The sequence below is a fragment of the Lepidochelys olivacea genome (assembly GCF_965140295.1).
Source record: "Lepidochelys olivacea isolate rLepOli2 genome assembly, chromosome: 4".
In the NCBI taxonomy this organism is placed as follows: domain Eukaryota; kingdom Metazoa; phylum Chordata; order Testudines; family Cheloniidae; genus Lepidochelys; species Lepidochelys olivacea.
The window spans coordinates 34,695,659-34,718,560 of NC_140414.1; the positions used below are offsets into that span (position 1 = coordinate 34,695,659).

General features: G+C 49.3%; 1 protein-coding gene across 1 annotated transcript in view; it reads left to right on the plus strand.

Moving 5' to 3' along the window:
• BANK1 (B cell scaffold protein with ankyrin repeats 1) overlaps positions 1–22,902 on the plus strand; it is a 304,009-nt gene that overhangs the window by 89,203 nt on the left and 191,904 nt on the right. The window contains exon 6 of the mRNA XM_084625875.1: positions 12,132–12,274. Within this exon, the coding sequence (XP_084482001.1) occupies positions 12,132–12,274 (143 nt within the window). The remainder of the gene's footprint in view (positions 1–12,131; positions 12,275–22,902) is intronic.

The following is a 22,902-nucleotide window of genomic DNA, read 5'->3' on the forward strand; positions in this document are numbered from 1 at the left end:
GGAGAGCACTGGTGCTTAACCAACTAGTCCTGTCCACGCTCTGGTACCGGCTCAACACCCTGGCCCCGGCCCCGGGTTTCCTGACCCACCTCCGGAGATTGATTCTAGAGTTCTTCTGGTCAGGAATGCACTGGGCCCCTGTTGGAGTTCTTCATCTACCCCTGAAGGAAGGAGGGCAGGGCCTGAAGTGTCTGTACAGTCAGGTCCGCGTTGTCCGCCTCCAGGCCCTGCAGAGGCTCTTTTATAGTGCAAGTAGTTCGGCATGGAGCATACTGGCACACGCCTTCCTGCGCCGTTTCCAAGGGCTTCGATATGACCGGCAGCTCTTTTATCTTTCTCCGAGGGGTTTTCCGCGAGACCTCTCCGGGCTGCCGGCCTTCTACCAGGACCTCCTCCGGACCTGGAAATTGTTTCTAACAACCAGGTCTGTGGCGGCCACCGTGGGGGCAGATCTCCTCACGGAGCCCCTGCTACACAACCCCCAGCTCTGTGTGCAGGTGGCGGAGTCCCGCTCGGTGCGCCAGAGGTTGGTCCTGGCGGAAGTTACGAGGGTCGGAGACCTCCTGGACTACGACCGGAGAGACTGGCTGGATCCCCTGATGCTCACTCGGCGCATGGGGCTCTCCAGCCTCCGTACCCCCCGGCGCGTACTTCAGGAGGTGAAGGCCGCCTTGACCCCCGCTGCTCGGGCTTATGTTAGCCGAGCCTTGTGCGAGGGCGCACCCCGCCCATCCCTTACCCCAGGCCCGCCGGACCTTTCCATCGGGCCCCCACCTTGTAGATCCCAACACACCCCTCACCCTTTCACTGCAAGCCGGCTGCACGAATTGCAGCCGGTTAGCTTTCAAATTGCTTCACGGAAATACTTATATACACTTACGTTTCACACCCTTCACGCCCACACCCTGGTGTCCCGCCCCGATACAAAGTGGCGGGATCTCCTGCCACCTTTGGAGGGTGAGCAACCTCGGTGGGCCAGCCTGTATTCCACCCTGGTCCCAAGGCCCGTCGGGGACATCAGTTGGCGGCTCCTTCACGGAGCTGTGAGCACGGGCGTCTTTTTGACACGGTTCACCCCCATTCCGGACACTTGTCCTTTTTGTAATGTGAGGGAAACCCTGGCGCACGTGTATTTAGAGTGTGCCAGATTGCAGCCCCTTTTCCGGCTCCTCACAAATATTTTATTACGCTTCTGGCTTCATTTTTCCCCCCACCTCTTTATCTATACACTTCCCATCCACGGCCCCACAAAGTCGCGGGATCTTCTGGTCAACCTCCTCCTAGCTTTGGCTAAAACAGCCATTTATAAAACCAGAGAGAGGAGGTTGGCCCATGAAACGTCCTGCGATTGTGGGGCCGTTTTCCGATCCTCAGTACACTCACGTATCCGAGCGGAGTTCCTCTGGGCGGCGTCCAAAGACTCCCTTGAAGCCTTCGAGGAGCGGTGAGCGCTGTCTGGGGTTCTCTGCTCGGTGACCCCGTCCGGTTCCCTCCGTCTGACCCTTTGATTGAGGGGAAGAGCGAGAGACGCCAGCCCCAGCCGTTGCCGCTGTGGATACCATCATTCCTGTCATCTAGGAGGGGTCCTATAATACATGGGTGTCTACCCTCCCCTCCCTAAACCGCCCACCCCGCAGCCGTGCCCATCTTACCGGGCACTCTCAGGAGAGGGAGGATCGGTGACACTGGGCGCGGCACTGGGTAACTCGAGGGGGTGGAAGACCACGAGTGTCGAGGAAGCCCCCCCACTCTAGGCCACCAGGTAACTCAGGAGGGTGGAAGACCACGAGTGTCGAGGAAGCCCCCCCGCTCTGGGCCCAGGCTAACCTGAACACTTCTCCCTCCTGAAAGCTGCTGTGTTATACCTTCTGATTGCGTTGTTTTGTTGCATAGTTGTTTTGTTTCCTTTGGTAATTCTGTAAGCGTTACCAATAAATTTTCTTTCTGTTTCAAAAAAAACCTTCCCTGTTAGGAAACGGAACGTCTTTTGCTTGCTCCTCAGCTATCTGCTTTCTATTCTTTCCTAAAGCCCCCTGGCCCGGATTTTCTTACTTTTTGCACCTGCCTTAGTCCCCCCCCCGACCGGGCCAGACGCTTTTCTGATTTTTCTTTTATTTTTTGTGTTTTTTTTTCCGTCTATGTCCTTCGCCGGCCATCCCCCCCCACGCCTGCTTTCGGGCGCAGCTATTTGCCTCAGCTGAGCCCCCGGAGGAGGGGGGGGAAGATTGCCGATTTTGCTGTCCGGAGGAGGGAGTGGAAACCCCCAGACCCAGCCGTTTTGCCAGCAGCTCGGACCTTACAACATTCTTAACATACCGGAGGACTTGGAACACAGCCAACACAGCCGGAGACGGAGATTTCAGCAGACAGAAGAAATAATATAAATCATCGTGACGAAGGCCGTAAGATTGAGTAACTTTCTGAATTATACTCTCGTGGGGGGGAGTTTGACTGTGATTACTTGCGTTTGTGGCGGCACAGGGGGTGTGGCGTGGAGACCCCCACCCCCGATCCATCGGTGCCCCTACCCCCCCATCGTTATTACAACTGTCACGGCCCCCCCGCAGTCTGTCCCTGCTGGCAACCTGCCATCTCCCTTCGGATCCAGCTGTTTGCTTTGAACTTTGCCTTCCGGACCGGACCTAACAACCGACCAACCGAGACTCTTTGGACAAACGTGTGTGGGTCTGCACCCCCCCCCCCCGGATTGCTTATCCCACAACTTGCCCCTTTTACTGGTCCCCGATTTTGTCCCCCCCCTCCTCCCAGCCCCCCTCCCTTGGCATTTTTCCCTTCCCGTCCGCAGCCAGCGGAAGGAGGGGCTATTCCGCCTTTTCCCCTCCCCCCTCCTCCTTCCGGTGTTTCCCTGTCTCTCCCTGCTCACAATGGCGGGGAACGAGAGGGGCGAGACTGCTTTAATAAAATTAGTTGTCCCTTCCCCACCACCACCCCTGCCCGACCCCCAAGGTCCCCCCCCTACTACTATTGTTAAGGTACTTGCCACCCCCCCTGCTAGGGCACCGGTAGCAGGAGGCACCAGGGTGATTGCTGCTGCTGCTGCACCCACCACCCCCCCAGATTCTAGGAAACCCCCCCCCGGTTCGCCGGAAGGGCCAGGGCGGGTGGAAAGGAAAGGGCCCCGCTAAAACCACTGAGCCCTCCATGGCAGGGGCTGCCCCCACCGCTGCGGCCTCGTCATCAACCGTGGCGCCCCTCCCAGCGTTTCCCTCCACCAGCTCTGCGATTGTCCCTCCCCCGGCCCCCAGGACGTATGCCCGGGCGGCAGCAGGCTTCCCGCTGCCTGCCGCCTCGTCATCTCGCCCCCCCCCCCCGCCTCCACCACCATCACCAGCGGCCGAGGCCCTTTCCCCGCCTTGACCAGGAAGCACGGCGTCCGTTGCCTCCTGGTGCCCGCCTCGCCCCACGTGGAGACATACGTGCAGGCGTTGGCGAAGGTGGTAGGACCCACGGCTATTGTGGCGGCCTCCAAGATGTATGGGAAGGTCGTTTTCTTCTTAGCCTCGGAGGATGCCGCCCAGGAGGCGGTGGAGAGGGGCCTGACGGTAGGGGGGGTGTTTGTCCCCCTAGAACCGTTAGAAGACCTGGGCGTTCGCCTCGTCCTTACCTCCATTCCTCCCTTCTTACCCAATGCTGCCCTGTTACCCGCTCTTTCCACCCTGGGGAAACTTGTTTCTGTCATCAGCCCTCTCCCGTTGGGCTGCAAGGACCCCACCCTCCGTCACATTTTTTCGTTCCGCCGGCAAGTGCAGCTTCTACCACCGGCAGGGGCGCGTGACGGAGAGGCGCTTGAGGGGTCCTTTCTAGTCCCCTACGAGGGAGCCCGCTATCGGGTCTTTTATTCTACCGGAGAGGCCCGGTGCTACCTCTGCCGCTCAGCGGGGCACGTCCGCAGAGACTGCCCTTTGGCTCGGGGGGGAGGGGCACCCGAAACCCCCGAGACCCGGCAGGACATCAGCCCCGTCGCTGCCGACGCCCCTGGCTGCCCAGTACCTGAAACCAACCCTCCTCCTATTCGACCCATCGCTGCTCCCGTCCGGGCCCAAGAGATACCTTCCCTACAATGCCCGGGCGAGCAAGGGGTTTCCACCCTTGCTAGTACCAACCCAATAGAGCCCATGGAGGAGGGTGTGGCAAGGATATTATCGGGTATAAGAGAGGGCCCTCCCCAAGGAGAAGCCCCCGCCCCTCATGTTGCCCCACCGCTACCTCCCCGAACCCCTAAACCATTGCCTCCGCCCCCCGACACGACCCCTGCTAGCCAACCCCCAGATGATGCTATGGAGGGCTGGACCCTAGTCCAGGGGAAGTGAGGCAAGCGGAAGGCTCGAGCTCCGCTGCATCCACCCGACGCGGAAGCCCCCCGGAAGACCAGGAAAGGAGGCACTGCTATCGAGCCTCCCGCCACGGCCGCGAGCGAGATCCATCCGCCGGTGTCGGGAGGGGAAGACGGACTGGCATTGGAGGGCAGAATCCCCCCTCCACGGGAGACCCTCCCCTCCGAGACTTCTGAGGACACCCCTTCTGCCCAGGCGCTACCCGAACCCCCCGCGGACCCCGAGGCGGCCGTTGAGGTGGGCCTTAGAGGAGAGGCCCCCGGGGTGGCAGGAGTTGGCCTCTCCTCCGTGTATGCGGAGATTGAGGCCCTAGATTTGACCCCGGTCACCCAGGGAGGGGATGATTTGCTGCCGGCTGACCTCGAGCTGGGCAGCCTTACCCCAACCTCCCTTTCCCCATGCTCCCTCCCCCTTTTTGCCTTCCCGGGTGAGCACCCTGCGGAAGGCGGTCCACCACCTGATGCCGTGACCGCTAAAACCACCATGGAGCCAGCACCTAGCATTATTGGGAGCCCCTCCCCTTCCCCGTTAACCCTTGACTCTGCTCAGGAGGCACTTTTCTTTAGCTGCTCGCCTCCTGCTCCCCAGAGCCTTACCCCTGCCCCCGCCCAAGGTCCCTCCTCCCGCAATGTTAATGCCGCCCCTGGGGTTATTTCCTTTCCGCCTTTTGCAGACTCCCCCCAGGGAGCAGTCTTTGCACTTTCTAGTCGCGACCCGTTAGGAGTGGCAGTTTTTTCCCTGCCATCCCCCTCCACCCCAAGGCGTGAAATGAATTTAATAACCCCAGCCTGTCAGACGCCCCGTCGGTGGTCCGCACCCTGTCTACCTGCCTTGGCGGACCACGAGGCTGTATTAAGAGGCCCATCAGGGAATACCTCGGGAATTGTAACCCCACCCCCCCATGAGCTGCGGCATGCGCTACGGAAGTTCCTAGAGCACTCCCGTGGCGCCCGTGATAGGGCACAGCTGGCTCTTCGGCTATGGGGGGACTTTGATCAACTCCTCCAGGCCACAAAGGCCCTTATAAAGGAGGGCAGGGGGCAAGGAAAGCGCGGTGCTGCGGCCTACGAGCGAGCCCGCAGCTTCCGACGCGATCTACTCACCCACGGGATGGGTCATGGGTTGCTGTGCAACCCGCCGGGGGCCCTGAACCCCCCCGCCAATACGAGGCCCCCACCCCCCCAGCCCTCCGCATGACGCCTCTTATTATTGCGACCCTGAATACCAGGGGCTGTAGGATGGCTCTCCGCAGGTCCCAGGTGCTCTCTTACCTTCGGGAGGGGAGGTACTCTGTAGTTTTCCTGCAGGAGACCCATACGGACCCGGCCGCCGAGGACAGGTGGCGGCTGGAGTGGGGGGACGGGGTATACTTTAGCCACTTTGCGACCTGGCAGGCTGGAGTGGCAACCCTATTCTCCCCTAACCTACGGCCTGAGGTGCTAGGGGTCAATGAGGCCGTGCCGGGCCACGTGCTGCACCTTCGAGTCCGTATGGAGGGGCTCGTGGTTAATCTTGTTAATATCTATGCCCCGCAAATGAGCTCCAGGCGGCCACAATTTTATCAGCAGGTGTCCGACTTTCTCGGCACCCTGGATTCGCATGAGTGCCTGTTCCTGGGAGGGGACTTTAACACCACCCTAGAGGAACGGGACCGCTCAGGGGCCGAACCGAGTCCGGCCGCTGCGAATATTCTCCAAGGGATAGTCGACCATCACTCCCTAGTGGACGTCTGGCGTGACCATCACCCAGATGACACCTCCACGTTCACCTTTGTCCGGGTGGAGGCCCATCGGTCACACCACTCTCGGTTGGACCGTATTTACTTATCCCGTTTCCATCTTTCACAGGCCCACTCCTCCGCCATTCGGCCGGCCCCATTCTCCGATCATCATTTAGTCACTGTAACTGTCTCCCTCCGTGCAGAGAGACCGGGGCCGGCCTATTGGCACTTTAATAACAGCCTGTTGGAGGATGAGAGCTTTGTGATGTCCTTCCGGGAGTTTTGGCTGGCCTGGCGAGAGCAGTGGCGTGCCTTTCCCTCGGTGCGGCGATGGTGGGATCTCGGGAAGGTGCGCGCCAAGCTCTTCTGCCGTGACTACACTCGGGGCACCAGCCGACGGCGAAATGCGGCGATAGAGCAGTTGGAATGGGAGGTCTTAGAGATGGAGAGGCGCCTGGCCGCCGATCCCGAGGACCCGTCTCTCTGCGGAGCGTGCCGGGAGAAGCGGGAGGAGCTCCGGGCCCTCGAGGACCACCGGGCCCGAGGTGCCTTCGTTCGATCCCGCATCCGCCTCCTTCGGGAGATGGACCGTGGCTCCCGCTTCTTCTATGCCCTGGAGAAAACGAGGGGGGCCAAGAAACACGTCACCTGCCTTCTTGTGGAAGACGGCACCCCCCTCACGGATCCGGAGGAGATGTGTGGGAGGGCCCGTGACTTCTACACAAGCCTTTTCTCCCCGGACCCGACCGATCCTGACGCTTGCGAGGTGCTCTGGGAGGAACTCCCCACGGTCAGCGTGGGCGACCGAGACCGGCTAGAGCTGCCTCTCACCCTGGCCGAGTTCTCGGAAGCCCTCCGTCGCATGCCCACCAATAAATCTCCGGGCATGGACGGGCTGACCGTGGAGTTTTACCGCGCGTTCTGGGACTTTCTCGGCCCAGACCTAGTCACCGTCTGGGCTGAGTCCTTGCAGAGCGGGGTCCTCCCTCTGTCATGCAGGCGAGCGGTGCTCGCTTTGCTGCCGAAGAAGGGGGACCTCCGCGATTTACGAAACTGGTGTCCCGTCTCACTCCTTAGCACGGATTACAAAATCTTAGCGAAAGCAATCTCGCTGCGGCTAGGGTCCGTGATGGCGGACGTGGTCCACCCAGACCAGACCTATACTGTCCCGGGTCGCAGCATTTTCTACAACCTCTTTCTAGTCCAAGACCTTTTGGAACTCGGGCGGAGAGATGGTCTATCGTTCGCCCTCCTGTCTCTTGATCAGGAGAAGGCGTTTGATAGAGTAGACCATGGGTACCTCCTGGGCACTCTGCAGGCGTTTGGATTTGGACCTCAGTTTGTGAGTTTTCTCCGGTTGCTGTATGCCTCCGCGGAGTGTTTGGTTAGGCTCAACTGGACCCTGACTGAACCGGTCAGCTTCGGGCGAGGAGTGCGGCAGGGGTGCCCCCTCTCGGGCCAGTTGTATGCTCTGGCGATCGAGCCTTTCCTCTGTCTCCTCCGCAGGAGGATGACAGGGTTGGTGCTGCGGGAGCCAGAGCTGCGGCTGGTCCTGTCGGCGTACGCCGATGACGTACTCCTCGTGGTCCAGGACCCGGGCGACTTGGCGCGAGTGGAGGCATGCCAAGCCATCTATTCGGCAGCCTCCTCCGCCCGAGTCAACTGGGTCAAGAGCTCTGGCTTGGCGGTGGGGGACTGGCGGCAGGTGAGCTCCCTCCCACCCGCACTTCAGACCATCCGGTGGAGTGCAGGTCCACTGCTCTATCTCGGTGTTTACCTTTCCGCCACGCATCCTTCCCCGCCGGAGAACTGGCAAAATTTAGAGGGCGGGGTGATAGAGCGGATCCGGAGATGGACGAGGCTACTCCGATGTCTCTCCCTCCGAGGGAGAGCACTGGTGCTTAACCAACTAGTCCTGTCCACGCTCTGGTACCGGCTCAACACCCTGGCCCCGGCCCCGGGTTTCCTGACCCACCTCCGGAGATTGATTCTAGAGTTCTTCTGGTCAGGAATGCACTGGGCCCCTGTTGGAGTTCTTCATCTACCCCTGAAGGAAGGAGGGCAGGGCCTGAAGTGTCTGTACACTCAGGTCCGCGTTTTCCGCCTCCAGGCCCTGCAGTGGCTCTTTTATAGTGCAAGTAGTTCAACATGGAGCATACTGGCGCACGCCTTCCTGCGCCGTTTCCAAGGGCTTCGATATGACCGGCAGCTCTTTTATCTTTCTCCGAGGGGTTTTCCGCGAGACCTCTCCGGGCTGCCGGTCTTCTACCAGGACCTCCTCCGGACCTGGAAATTGTTTTTAACAACCAGGTCCGTGGCGGCCACCGTGGGGGCAGATCTCCTCACGGAGCCCCTGCTACACAACCCCCAGCTCCGTGTGCAGGTGGCGGAGTCCCGCTCGGTGCGCCAGAGGTTGGTCCTGGCGGAAGTTACGAGGGTCGGAGACCTCCTGGACTACGACCAGAGAGACTGGCTGGATCCCCTGATGCTCGCTCGGCGCATGGGGCTCTCCAGCCTCCGTACCCCCCGGCGCGTACTTCAGGAGGTGAAGGCCGCCTTGACCCCCGCTGCTCGGGCTTATGTTAGCCGAGCCTTGTGCGAGGGCGCACCCCGCCCATCCCTTACCCCAGGCCCGCCGGACCTTTCCATCGGGCCCCCACCCCGTAGATCCCAACAAACCCCCCACCTTTTCACTGCAAGCCGGCTGCACGAACTACAGCCGGTTAGCTTTCAAATTGCTTCACGGAAATACTTATATACACTTACGCTTCACACCCTTCACGCCCACACCCTGGTGTCCCGCCCCGATACAAAGTGTCAGGATCTCCTGCCACCTTTGGAGGGTGAGCAACCTCGGTGGGCCAGCCTGTATTCCACCCTGGTCCCAAGGCCCGTCGGGGACATCAGTTGGCGGCTCCTTCACGGAGCTGTGAGCACGGGCGTGTTTTTGACACGGTTTACCCCCATTCCGGACACTTGTCCTTTCTGTAATGTGAGGGAAACCCTGGCGCACGTGTATTTAGAGTGTGCCAGATTGCAGCCCCTTTTCCGGCTCCTCACAAATATTCTATTACGCTTCTGGCTTCATTTTTCCCCCCACCTTTTTATCTATACACTTCCCATCCGTGGCCCCACAAAGTCGCGGGATCTTCTGGTCAACCTCCTCCTAGCTTTGGCTAAAACAGCCATTTATAAAACCAGAGAGAGGAGGTTGGCCCATGAAACGTCCTGCGATTGTGGGGCCGTTTTCCGATCCTCAGTACACTCACGTATCCGAGCGGAGTTCCTCTGGGCGGCGTCCACCGACTCCCTTGAAGCCTTCGAGGAGCGGTGGGCGCTGTCTGGGGTTCTCTGCTCGGTGACCCCGTCCGGTTCCCTCCGTCTGACCCTTTGATTGAGGGGAAGAGCGAGGGACGCCAGCCCAAGCCGTTGCCGCTGTGGATACCATCATTCCTGTCATCTAGGAGGGGTCCTATAATACATGGGTGTCTACCCCCCCTCCCTAAACCGCCCACCCCGCAGCCGTGCCCATCTTACCGGGCACTCTCAGGAGGCGGAGGATCGGTGACACTGGGCGCGGCACTGGGTAACTCGAGGGGGTGGAAGACCACGAGTGTCGAGGAAGCCCCCCCGCTCTAGGCCACCAGGTAACTCAGGAGGGTGGAAGACCACGAGTGTCGAGGAAGCCCCCCCGCTCTGGGCCCAGGCTAGCCTGAACACTTCTCCCTCCTGAAAGCTGCTGTGTTATACCTTCTGATTGCGTTGTTTTGTTGCATAGTTGTTTTGTTTTCTTTGGTAATTCTGTAAGCGTTACCAATAAACTTTCTTTCTGTTTCAAAAAAAACCTTCCCTGTTATCTTACCCAGGGAAAAGGGACCTGCTTAGCCTGGGGCTAATATATCTGCCTTCTATTACTCTCCTATAGCCATCTGGCCTGACCCTGTCACGCCATATTTTCAGGTTTCAGAGTAGCAGCCATGTTAGTCTGTATTCGCAAAATGAAAAGGAGTACTTGTGGCACCTTAGAGACTAACCAATTTATTTGAGCATAAGCTTTTGTGAGCTACAGCCACTTCATCGGATGCATCACGAAAGCTTATGCTCAAATAAATTTGCTAGTCTCTAAGGTGCCACAAGTACTCCTTTTCTTTACACCATATTTTGGCATCTTTGTTTTGTCAATGAAAGCTGACTTTTGTTGACAAAACTGTGTAGTGTAGACAAGGCCTAAGTAAGTGGCTTAATTTTTTGGGGATGCTAAGCGCTAGCAAATCCCATTGTTCCCTCTGAGGTGTATGTGATCTGTGGGTAACAGAAGTGAACATCAGCTTCTCTTCTCTCCCACGGGAGCAGCAGCTATTTCTTGTAATAGTGTTCTCAGATCAGCTCCTGTGGGAGGCTGCATCTCTCTTTGCAGGGAAGAATCACAATCACTGACCTCATTCCTCTTCCCTTAAAGGAGCCTCCACTGGCTCCGTCTCACTGAGGATCATAGGTGGCTTTGACAGTAATAGTTGTATGGTGCATTCATTTGTATAGTGCATTAACATTTGTATGGTGCATTCAAAGGGCTATATGGACACTAATTGATCCTTATGACACCATTGTGAGGTTAGATGAGTAGTATTATCCCCATGTTACAGATGGGGAACTGAGGCAAGCAAGTTGTGATTTGATCAGGAAAACATGGCAAGTCAGTGACAGCTGGGATTAGAACAAGAGCTCCTGGGGTCCACGTCTCTGTTAAGTCCATTCAAGTATGGAGGCACTCAAAGGTGAGGTTGCAAGTTGCCTGATTATCCATATGCTTGAGAGTTATTCATTACCAGGATGGCTCCCTGGGGAGGTAGGCGGTGATCTGAAATGGCTGTGCTTGGCCAGAGGAGGATCTTGGTGATGAGGCATCTTTCAGAAAAGACAAACTGAAATTCCCATTGACTGTATTGTGGGGGCTCCTCCAGGCATATCTTCTGGGGACATTATTGGGCCAGGGCAGATAGCCATAAGGGGTATAGATTCATAAACACAAAATACAAAGCATAACTAATATGTTCAGTTTCTTTTTGTCCCAAACCAAGGTCAGTTTTTTGTTCCGTTAGAGCTTTTAAATAAAAAGTGTTTGGCATTCCAACAGAAGCACTATTTTCCTCCCATCATTGTTTAATTTAGCTTCTTTGTTATTTGTCCCTCCCTCCCCTCCCCCCTGGGAAAAACATAGAATAATTGAAGTACAGGAATGCCCGTTTGGACCAAGGATCCAGCTGATTTCATTTTAACAAAGGAAAGTAAAATGAGCTTGTGCTTATTATCATTTAAGTGAATTGAGATACTGATTTCTATTAATCTGAGTTTCTTTGACTCTCCATTTCTTCTCTGACTTCAAGTTTGTCCATTTTTAATTCTTTTGTGAGGAGAACTAGAATTTTAGTTTTGCTGCTGGTAGGTACAGCAGGATTCATGGCACAGTGAATACTAATGAATTATAAAATGTACTCATAAAGAGGTCTCATGCTGCATACACAGAGCAAGTTGTTCTAAAGTAACAGACTATACAAATACCTCCTTCCTCAGCTTTCAGTAGATAAACAACTGGAATGGAAGTAATTAAACTGTAATTTCTACAAAACCCAATTCTGAGAGGCTTGTCTGCAATTATGAAAAATGTTTCAAAAGATGAATAGTAAATCTGTAACTTGTAATAAATGACTGAACCTTTACTTAATCTGTAGGCAGAAGGCAGCTGATTATAGAGCATCAATCCATCAAAGCGAAGGTTGAAAAGTGAAGCATTCTGTTTTCACCTCTCTTCTAATTTGAAACAATACATAGCTATATTTTATAACAATTTACAGATATGTATTTTGTTGCATTTTTGTGTTAAACTGAAGGACTGGTTTAAAAATTATTGCATTGAAACATCTGTGAAATGAAAATCTTATTCGTTACCTTTTATGTGGTGTTTGTGATATTTCTCTGTTCTTTTACTTACTCCCTGACACCTCCTGTCTGGCATTATAAAATGTTTTCAGCAGCTGTTTTTGTTTGTGTTTTATAAGATTTTCCTGCTGGTCCTGTAAATGTAAATGTCTACTGTGGGGGAGTCATTAAGGCCGTGACACAGATTGAATACTGCACAGCAGTAGAGGAGATTGAACGCATATTTAAAAAAGTGGCTGATCCAATAGCTTTTGCTTGTCAGGTAAGTTGACATCTCCATTAAGTTAATAAAAAAGCATAAAGGTGCCAGTATGAGATAAGAGAACGTATACTGTGCTATAAAGGCTATTTTGATAAAATAATGATCAACAAGAGTGGAAAGAAGCCAGTCTTTGAGATATCTAGTTGTAAACAAATCAGACAAGTGAAAACAAATGATCTCTATTGAGCTATTATTAGTTGTATTATTTGTTATTTATTGTTTACACAATGACATAAATTTGAATGATTCTTTACAGTCGTAGACTAATGCCCCTGTCTCATAGATGAAAATAATAATAATTAATTTCTATCAGTAGCAAAAAGGAAACTGCTGAGCCTATTCTGAAACCAAGGGAAAATGTCCTTAAATCACACAGTGTTTCAGGATTCGGGAGGGAGGGCGAGAGAGATTTGGACCACAGTATATCCAGCAGCAGTAAATCCCTTCTTTTGGGTTGGTATTGAAAACTGAAAGCTTACTGTGTATGGAAAACATGAGCTTACTATACATATACAGATTGCACACAGCTTTTCAGTTATAACTCATGAGATCTGCTGGTTGCCATGCAGATATTTGCAGGTGTTTAGAAGAATTCAGGCTTTGAAGCTGGACTTCATACTCAGCACTGCAGACTGCAGTATAAAGCCACTGCAGCATGAAGTCTCCTTTACCAGCAACATGTAAAAAAAACAACAGGAAAAGAAAGCAGTCTTTAGAATGGACAGAAACTGAAATATCACTTGTCCAAGGATTGATAGTTTGAGCATATTTGATACATCTATATTGTAATGACAAAGAAAGAACAACAACAAAAAAGTCTGTGTGTAACGTAGACAAGTCTCATTCTCCTGTGACAAATATACCTTATCTACCACCTAAGGCATTACACGCATAACAAAAGGATTAATAAAACATTATATATTACATCATTAGTATTCTGTTTAAACACAGTGGTAGATTTCTTCCAAATACAATTCACTTTTGTTCTTGGAAAATAAAATAAAATAAAGTGTAGCTTATCCTGCCAGTGCATCTCAGAAAGTCTTTACAATATCTGATCATTCTTAAATCTCTAGATTAAAGGCCATCTAAAATGACCTTGATCTGGATTTAACAAAATTTTCTGTTGAAAGGAGAGGGTGTGAGACTGAGTTTAAAAAAAAATAGTGAGCTAGCAATACCATGTCTGTCTTAAATGTCTGTAGGTTATTAGATTATTTTGTTCATTAGGTTGGCCCCTCATCTTAACAATGTGACTAAAATTCAGTAAGTAAGACATATACAATTTTAAATAATATTTAAATACAAATTGTAAAAATTTTCTGTGCAGAACAGTATGTATACTAGGAAATACACTACTAGTGTTTTGAATGCCAGGCATATTTTAATGATCTCCTAACCTTTACTCACCTGAGTAATGAATAGGGGTACAAATTTGGAGCTACTGTAAGTCTGGCTATTTAGCTTTATATGCTCTGGGTTAGTATAGGAAACATAAGTCACTGCCAAGAGACTTTTTCATAATCAATTAGGTGGCCCTATCCACACAGCATCATGACAGTTCTGTGGGAAAGAATGGTAATGGGAAATCCATTTTGTGGTGGTATTTTTAATGATGAACACCAAGCCATGGAGCAATGTAACTGCACTAGCTAAGCTATTTCCCACAATTTTCAACTCCTTTAACCTCTTATTATAGCAGCAGATCAACAGCCTTTTTATAGTTAAGGGTAAGATGAGCTTACTGTTTAAAGCTTGACTCTTGAAGTTTTGATATGGGAGTGTGGGCTCTGTTAGCAGTCCAAATTTGGGGACATTTGAACAAGGGGTTCCTGAGATAAAGTCCCATGAAAATAAAAACAGCTTTTCTTAAAATTTAGAGATTCTAACAACCTTTTTAGCTCACACATAAAGGTCAATCCAGGGCTCAGACTATTGGACCAGGGTCTCAAATGCTCAAGGTTATCCCAACAGAGTGCATGGCACCAACCAGCCCTTTATGGGAAATCAAATTAAAACATTATTTGAAAAAGATTTTGCTTCTGCAATTAGGCTTCCTGCAAGCCGCATGTGCTGATTCTTACTCCTAACAGATTTCACTGAGCACGTGCAGACAGAGGCGTTAACAGGATTGTTAGACAGCAAAGTTTCATGCTAGTTGGTTAGCTCCAGGGAAAAAGTTGTGGTTCTTTGAACCTAGTGTCAGTTTGAGCCTTACCTGGGACAGAAATCTGGAAATGGGTGGGCGGCTTATTACTAAAATCTGACAGAGTTTTTTAAAAATTATTATTATTTATTTAAAGTGCATGCTCGCTGGCAGGGAATAGGTATTTTAAGGTGTGGAGGAGTGGGGGGAAATAGGAATGAGAGGGTTTGGGGCTATAGCAAGGGAAGGGGGATAAATGGGGATGGGAGGTAATGGAGGTGAGAGGGTTTGGGGGATTTAGGTGATGGAGAGGGACACTGGGACAGAGATAGATGGGAGTGGCAGGAGAGTGGGAGGAGAAGCCCAGGGGCACCCATCAGCCCCATATTTTACCTTTCTCTGTATGGCTGGATCTGGGGATCTGAGTCCCTTTCTCTCCTCTCCTCCCCCGCACCCTTATGTGGGCTCAGAGTCCCTTCCCCCTGTTGGTGACCGAGCCATAGTCCCTGTCCCATGTGTGTGACAGGATGTGGGGAACCCCACCCCACTGTGGAGCGAGCTTCCAGCATGCACCAAGAACAAGTGGCTGATATTGGAATAGGATCTGAGAAGGGGTATGCTGGACACACATCAGAAATTCTCCTCCTGCCCTGGGGAGGGGGAACACCCACTGATATGAATGGATCAGTTTACACATTTCAGGGCTATTGTTTTAGGCTGTATTCATCCACATTGAGTAGTCTTTCATTGGAGAATATCTCATTGAGATGAATGAGCTACTGAACACCTCTTGGAATATGCAACTTTTAAGAAATCTGGGTAGAAATCTGAGAATGAACTGTAAGCATTTGGGGAAATCTTCCTTTGAAAAGGTTTTTTTCGTTAAAAAAAAACCCCAAATAAACCATCATCTGAGTACAACAGAATATTCAGAAGGTGATGAAACTATTTTTGAAAAGTATAAATTGCACATGTGAATTCTCATAGGAGGGGAAGAATGAAGAGGAGTTTGTATCTACAGCGAGGGATGGGTGTATTATGGGGCCCTAAATGGAAATGGGTATTAGGGGAGAGAAGAGGGGTTGGGGGGCTCAGGTGAGGGGGAGGAGAATATGAGGGGTAGCAGAGGAAGTTGGGGGTTTATGACTGGTTGGGAGACTACTGCCAGTTCTGAATTCTCCCCTCTTCAGGGGTCTGAGCCCCTCTCCCTGCCTACTATGTGTTCTGAGATATGGGGGATCCAGCTCCTCTTGGGGTGTTTAAGCGCCTCCATGTGAGCTGTGATCTGGAGTGGGGGGACTGAAGGTAACACAAATATAAATATCTGAAATCCAGAAAATGAATAGGTAAAATACACATCATCCTGCTTCGGATTGATAATGGGATATGGCCGGTGTGTGGGGGAGGGGCAGACTGGATGGACCTGGGGCATGGCTGGGGAAGTAAGCTGAAGCAGGGACAGGATTCCCAGCTGTCGGTGGGTAGCAGGAGTGAGGAGCCCAGCTCCGTGTGCATCTCGATCATGTAACCAAGGTAGCCTGTAGCTTTCCAGTAAACTGCTACCTGTGATATGTACACACAGTAGGGTTGCCAACTCTCCTGGGTTGGTGGGAATCTACCGGAATTGGCATTGATCTCCCAGTGAGTATTGTAAGGAATCAGAGAGATTTTAATAGGCTGCTAAAAGTCCGTTTGGTGACGCAGCGGGGCTAAGGCAGGCTCCCTGACTGCGCTGGCTCCACGCGGCTCCTGGAAGTGGCCGGAATGTCCAGCTCCTAGGCATAGGGTCAGCCGGGGGGTCTCCACGCACTGCCCCCACCCCAAGCGCTGGCTCCGCAGCTCCCATTGGCCAGGAACCATGGCCAATGGGAGCTGCAGGGGTGGTGCCTGCAGGCATAGGCAGTGTGCCAAGCCCCCTGTCCCCTCCACCTAGGAGCCGGACATGCCAGCCGATTCTGGGAGCGGCATGGAGCAAGGGCAAGCAGGAAGCCTGCCTTAGTCCCACTGCACCACTGACAGGGAGCCGCCTGAGGTAAGCGCCGCCCAGTTGGTACTGTACCTCCTCCTGCACTCTGAACCCCTTGGCCCAGAGCCCGGAGCCCCCTCCTCCACCCCAGACTCCTCATCCCTGGCCCGACCGCAGATCCTGCACCCCCAGCCAGAGCCCTCACCCCCCTCCCCGCACCCCAACCCGCTGCCCCAGCCCAGTGAAAGTGAGTGAGGGTGGGGAGAATGAGCGACGGAGGGAGGGGGATGGAGTGAGGGGGGGTGGGGGCTTGGAGAAGGGGTGGGGCAAGAGAAAGGTTGTTCAGTTTTGTGCAGTTAGAAAGTTGGCAACCCTAACACACAGCAGCATAGGGCAGGAGACAGCAAGGAGCAATTTTTTTACATGTTAATGGCTTCTGCAGTGACAACTAATGACTCAATGGGATGGGAAGGGGAGAGGGAACTGGAAATGTTGGCAGGGGAGCTACATGTTGCAAGGAGTGGTGTGGCAGAGGATGGAGAAGAGAGACACACCAGGCTTCTCTCACACCCTTAAAGTTATTGTAACAACCATGTAATAAAATTGACAAGGTTTTTGAGACATAGACCAGAGATTTATCTCACTGGTTCTCTTAGCAACTACACATTGTAAGCATTTCAAAAACTGACCATTATTCCCATTTCACTGGAACAAAATGTCCATGAGAGGACAGGAGCTCTGAGGAATCCCATAGCAACCATGTGGCCTAATGGAAAGACTGCCTGACTGAAACTATTTGTAGTTCTGCCACAGGCCTGCTGGGTGACTTTGGGCAACTCACATCACCTTTCTGTGACTCATCTTACAGTTTCCCATCTGTAAAATGGGGATAATGTATAATGCCGAAAAGCACTGTATACAACTAGTTTTTTTTTATTATCTATCCACAGTATCATATGAACTGTAAACCTAGGTGAGAACTACAGCTGCCTAAATGGCCACTAACTCCTATCAACAAACATTTCTCTTTCTATTTAAAAAAAAATCTAGGAAATTGAATGGCAAAATCTTTAACACAGAGTTAAGGTTACCGAGTGATAGCTCATGCCCTTCCAGAATGTTGATTTAGCAAAACTGAAACTTCTGAAAACCAGGAAATACAGAGTAAAGGTAAATGTCTTTCCAACCTTAACTTTTCCCTCTTTGTGCCATGCTCTACAAGGCCCATAACACTCTTCCTTTTCACTGTGATGGACAGGCACTGCTGGCACTTGCCATACGTTCAAACTCTGAGCCCACCCCCCTGACAGAATACTACACTTGTAAAATTCAGGAAAAACTTCATACCTTTCTTCAACCTATTCTCACTTACACACAGGATGCCACCTAAACCTGTGCTTTACCCTATGCTTTAACCTATGCTTTACCCTCCCCATCATTAAATCCACAAACTGCTTTCATATTTCATATTTCACCTCACCACTGATAATACCAATGGCAAGAAGACCCCAGTTCCCTGCTGCTGATACAGTCAACACAATTCTATGCTGAAATGATGAAGACTGGAACCTCAAGGTACATATGCATCTCTTTCCTTTGATAACACACATGGGGATACTCAGAGGCAGATCTCCTCATATCACAATCACAGCTCTTCCAAGCTGTTCAAACTTATTCCTCCACCAATTCAATACAGCTAAACCTAACCCAATAAATGCTGCTGGAATGTGTGCAGTTAATTTCCAGTGGCTATTGCCAGCTCTAGGGGGACAGTGTTTACCATAACTCTGTATTTCCTAGTTTTCGAGTTTTTGAGTTTTGCTGAACTTGACATTCTGGAAGGGCACAAGCTATTACTGGGTGACCTTAGCTCTCTGTTAACAAAGTATGGCAGCAGGACACATTGTAAAAGCTCAGTTAATGGAACATCATCTAAATGTGCCCTAAAAAGAGATTTATGTAAGGAAAACCAAAACACAGTTTAGGAAGATCATTAGAATTCCCATCAAGTAGCAGGAATAGTAGTAACTTCTATTTAACCAGTATAATTAAAACCTTTGAGGCGAGCATTTTATCCTCAAAGGTATCCTGGGGCAACAGCAGTTTATGTAGAGACACAACATAAAACAAAATTAAAGTCAAAAAGAAAAGCTTACAGTAATTATTGATCAAAGAAACAGCATTCTGTGATTTTAAAGAAAAGTTCAAGTTTCTTGTGAATGTTTGCAATCTGAGATGCTGATTAAAATCTCTTAATGAATGCAGATTAGTCCAATAAGACATACTAAGGATGTCATGTTTGGATAATATACTTTTAAGAGATTGTATCCTCTGTTGTTGATCTTTCAGATTATTTGTACATGATGTGCATTAATGTTCACTAAAAAAATAGGGTTAGAGTGCTAAGTTAATTTTTTGCTGTTGACCAAATCAGGACATAGTCGCCAGAGATGACAGATTTGAGTAATACTGTACCACTAAAACCAATTGAGTCACTTGTTTAGACTGGGGTCAAAAGACAAAATTAGATTAAAAATTAGGGCTGATCAAAAATTTTTTTGAGAAAACATTTTACATCTTAAAATGATTGTTTTTAAAAATCAAAATGTTTTGTGCAAAAATGTGCCTTTTTCCATTTGCTTCTGAAATTTTTATCAAAACATTATTGAAAACATTATTAAAATGGTATTTAATAGCAATACAATACAATAAAATATTAAAACATTCCGAGATGTTTTGAAAAAGGATTTGTTTTGAAACAAAACTCTGAAATTTTAGGTTTTCAGTGTTGGATGTTCCTTCTTACTTTAGTCTGCATCATAATGATGAGTAGGGCTCCTTGTTTGTCATGGAGGTCACGGAAAGTCACGGATTCTCTAACTTTTTGCAACCTCCATGACTTCTGTGGGGGGCAGCTGGCTTGGGGACCAGCTGCTCAGGTGGCCCCAGGGACAGCCTCACCAGCTGCTGCCTGGGAAGCCAGCTCCGGGGATTGCTTGAGCAGTGTCCAGTATGGCTGGCCCCGGGGACCAGCTGAACAGTGGTCCCTGGATGGCTGGTGCAGCCGCAGCCGGCAGCAGTTCCCAGGTGGCCAGTGCAGCCACTGCTGGTGGCTCCTGGCAGCTGGTGCCACGGCTGGTCCCCATCAGCAACAGCACCCCCCCCCCAGCAGTGCTCCCCTCCCGGCTCTGCCCCCCAGCATTGGCCCCTCTAGGTGCTCCCCCCAGCAGCGACCCCCTTAAGATTTAGTCAGAGGTATTTATAGTATAAGTCATAGAATTTTTGTTTATTGCCCATGACCTGTCCGTGACTTTTACTAAAAATATCCATGACTAGATAATAGTCTTAATGATGAGTGCTGAAAGGACTTGGTATCAAGATATATGGGAGGTGGGGACTGCTAATGGTTTAATTATAAAAGTGGGAACAACACATTCATATAACACTACATCAAAGAAGCTCTCCTAGGAACATATCTTGTTATACTAACTCCTTATGTAGAGACATGATCATATGGCTGTTATGCTTCATAATTAGACCTTTGTTCCTATTTCACTATATACTTTAATTTATGATTTCAACATTGCGTTATACAGCTTATTGATTTTTCCTATGAGATTTTCTACTAATACAAATATTGATCCTACTTATTTAGATTTTTTATTTTAAGATTTCCTTTGGTTTCCCAATAAAGATGGAAACCAGTGGCAGGTGCTTAATATTGAAATTGTGATGCTCCTGTTAATTAGAGTGACTTTGAATATCTAGAGAGGTTTAGGGAATCTTTACATCAAACTCTTTTTGAATAATATTTTTAGCTTTTGAGACATTTGATATATCAAAAGATGTTTTTATCATACACATTAAACATGATTCCAGTTACAGTATGTAAATTTTGCGGGGAGGAAGAAAAGATAATTAAATCCAGCCTTCTCTATAAAAAGTTATATGAAATAGATATGACATACATGCTCCTATTTATATGATGAATCGCAGAGCTTCACATGCAGTCTACCTATGAATCCATTTCCTTTGGGACTAATTTTAATATTTGACCTTTATAAACAACTTCAGCAAATACCATTTAAAAATGTTTCCTTCTCTTCCTCCAAATGTGGAATCTCCTCTCAAAATTATGATAGCCCAGAATGGACAATGGGTAATATTTTCACAAGTGCATAAGTGATTTAGGAACCTAAATCCTATTTTCAAAAGTGACACAGGCACTGAAGAGCCTAAGTCTCATTGAAAGTCAATGATACATAGACTATATTATCCGATACATAGAAGATATTCAAGTATAGTTCATCTGTATGAAAATGTGACTTTTGTAGAGCTGCCAAAGTCAATAAGAAATATGTCAGTCTATTGGATAAGTATTGGCTGCAAAAATTAAGGGTCCAAATTTATTAACACATATTACGTAGTACAAGCTATGATTCAGGAAAACACGTATACATCCCTATTCAGAGAAATACTTAAGCACATCCTTAACTTTAAGCATATGCTTAGCTTCCACTGACTTCAATGAGACTTGAAGCACACACCTAAGTTAAATATATGCTTAAGTGCTTTCTTGAATCAGGACCATAGTGCTATGGGATTTCACATGGTACTAAGCACTAAAGGCCAGATCCTGCGGCTAAACTAATTGGTACACTGCGCATGGCAGAGGTTTGTGTGCAAAAGTGTCTGGTCAAGAGCTGCGATAACTCAAACTGATAGCAGGGATTGAGGGGGAGGGGAAAGACCCTAAATTGAATCTTTGCCACTGGAAGATGACCTTTACATTTGTTAGGCTGGTCAGGTTGGCTTTGGAAACATAGTCTGATAGCAGTGTAGTACATACTGGCCTTACCATACTATCGAAATTAGTCCTACCTTCAGAAGTATTTACAGACCCTAAGCAGCTTAAAATAGTGGGTTTGGGCATGATGTGATGAGTTTTTAAAATATCTTTCTAAAAATAAAACAGTTATTAAATGTACAGTCCTAGTAAGTTATGTAAAGGGACAAATTCTACACATAAACAGGTGGGACTCAATAGACTTCAATGAAATGCTGCTATCTTGTTTTATTTTTTTTCCTCTCAGTTGGTTTTACAGCACATTAATAATCTTTTCTGCTACATTTTGGTTGTGTCTTCCATCTTTTGAGTCTTATCAGAACAGTTAATTGATACCTTATTTTCCATGTACAGGAATGAATTTGTAATAATTCTAAGCAGTAGCTTATAAATTAAAATATATCCTTATAGTTATTTGGTTAAATTCTTTTTATCCCGTATTGTACATGGGTTTTCCATTCTAAAACAGAAATCAGTATCATTTTACAAGGAAAAATCCCCCAAAGAAAATGGCGGCACTGCATGGCTGTCATGATAAAGCATGGAGATATCTTTGGACTAAGTACAGTGTTTTGTAGGATCCTTTCAGAGATGCAAAAAGTTAGCAGCTACTTTAGTTTTGCTTCTTCTGAAGAGGATATCCCAGTGGCTGGTCTGCAGTCAGTGTTTTCAATTTTTGTTTTCATTTATTAGTGCATAGTCTATGTACGGCAGGGCATGCTCAGAAATGTTCCCTCAGTAAAAGGTTCCTCAGCTGCCATGAGTCTGAGAGTATATCTGTACTACAGTCAGAGGTGTGATTGAAGCACAGGCTGGCATACCTGCGCTAGCTTTAATTTAGCTGTCATGCTAAAAATAGCAGTGAAGCTGTAGCAGCACAGACTTTGCTTTGGGTTGTACAAGCACTCTGGGGACCTTTGCTACATACTCGCCTTGCTAGCCTGCATTGAATCCTGTCCTGCTACATCTTTACTTTTAGCCATGCTAGCTAGATTAAAGCTAGTATGGGTATGCCAGCTGGTGCTGCAATCACACCGCCAACTGCAGGGTAGACATATCCCGAAAAACGTATGAAGTGATAATTCAATGTGTAAATGTCACCCTTCAAAACCTTTGTTATATTAAACATTATATAATATACTGTAAGCCTCTTTGTTTGAAACTCCTCTCTCAAAAATCATTTTAGGATAGTAATAGTGACAAGCCGTTCTCTAGGGTTTGAGTTGATGGAGAGAACATGCAAAGAACTTTTGTGAAGCCTGCTCTAGGGCTTCCCACAATTTCTCTGCAGTCAGACTACTCTCCTTGGCACCTCAAAGGTGGCAGGGAGGAAATACAGCTATGGGCCCTGCTGTTCCACTTGCTTTCCTACCCCACAGAAATATTAGCTGCATGGCGGAGAGCAGATTGCACAGTCCTCACTATATGCCAGGCTGCCGTGAGGCACGGTTGCTTCTTCAGCCATTTTGAGTGTGGTGCAGTGATTGGGACATTAGCTTGGATCATTGCAGCTAGCATAGCTTGGTTCCTGACATGATTCAGTGCAGTATGAGTGTCTTCTCTAGCTAATAAATGTGCTAGTCAAATTGTTTTACCATAAAACCACTAATACTTTCCACACAGTTACCCTGATCCTCAGATATGTGTAGCTGCTTTACACTGTGTCACTG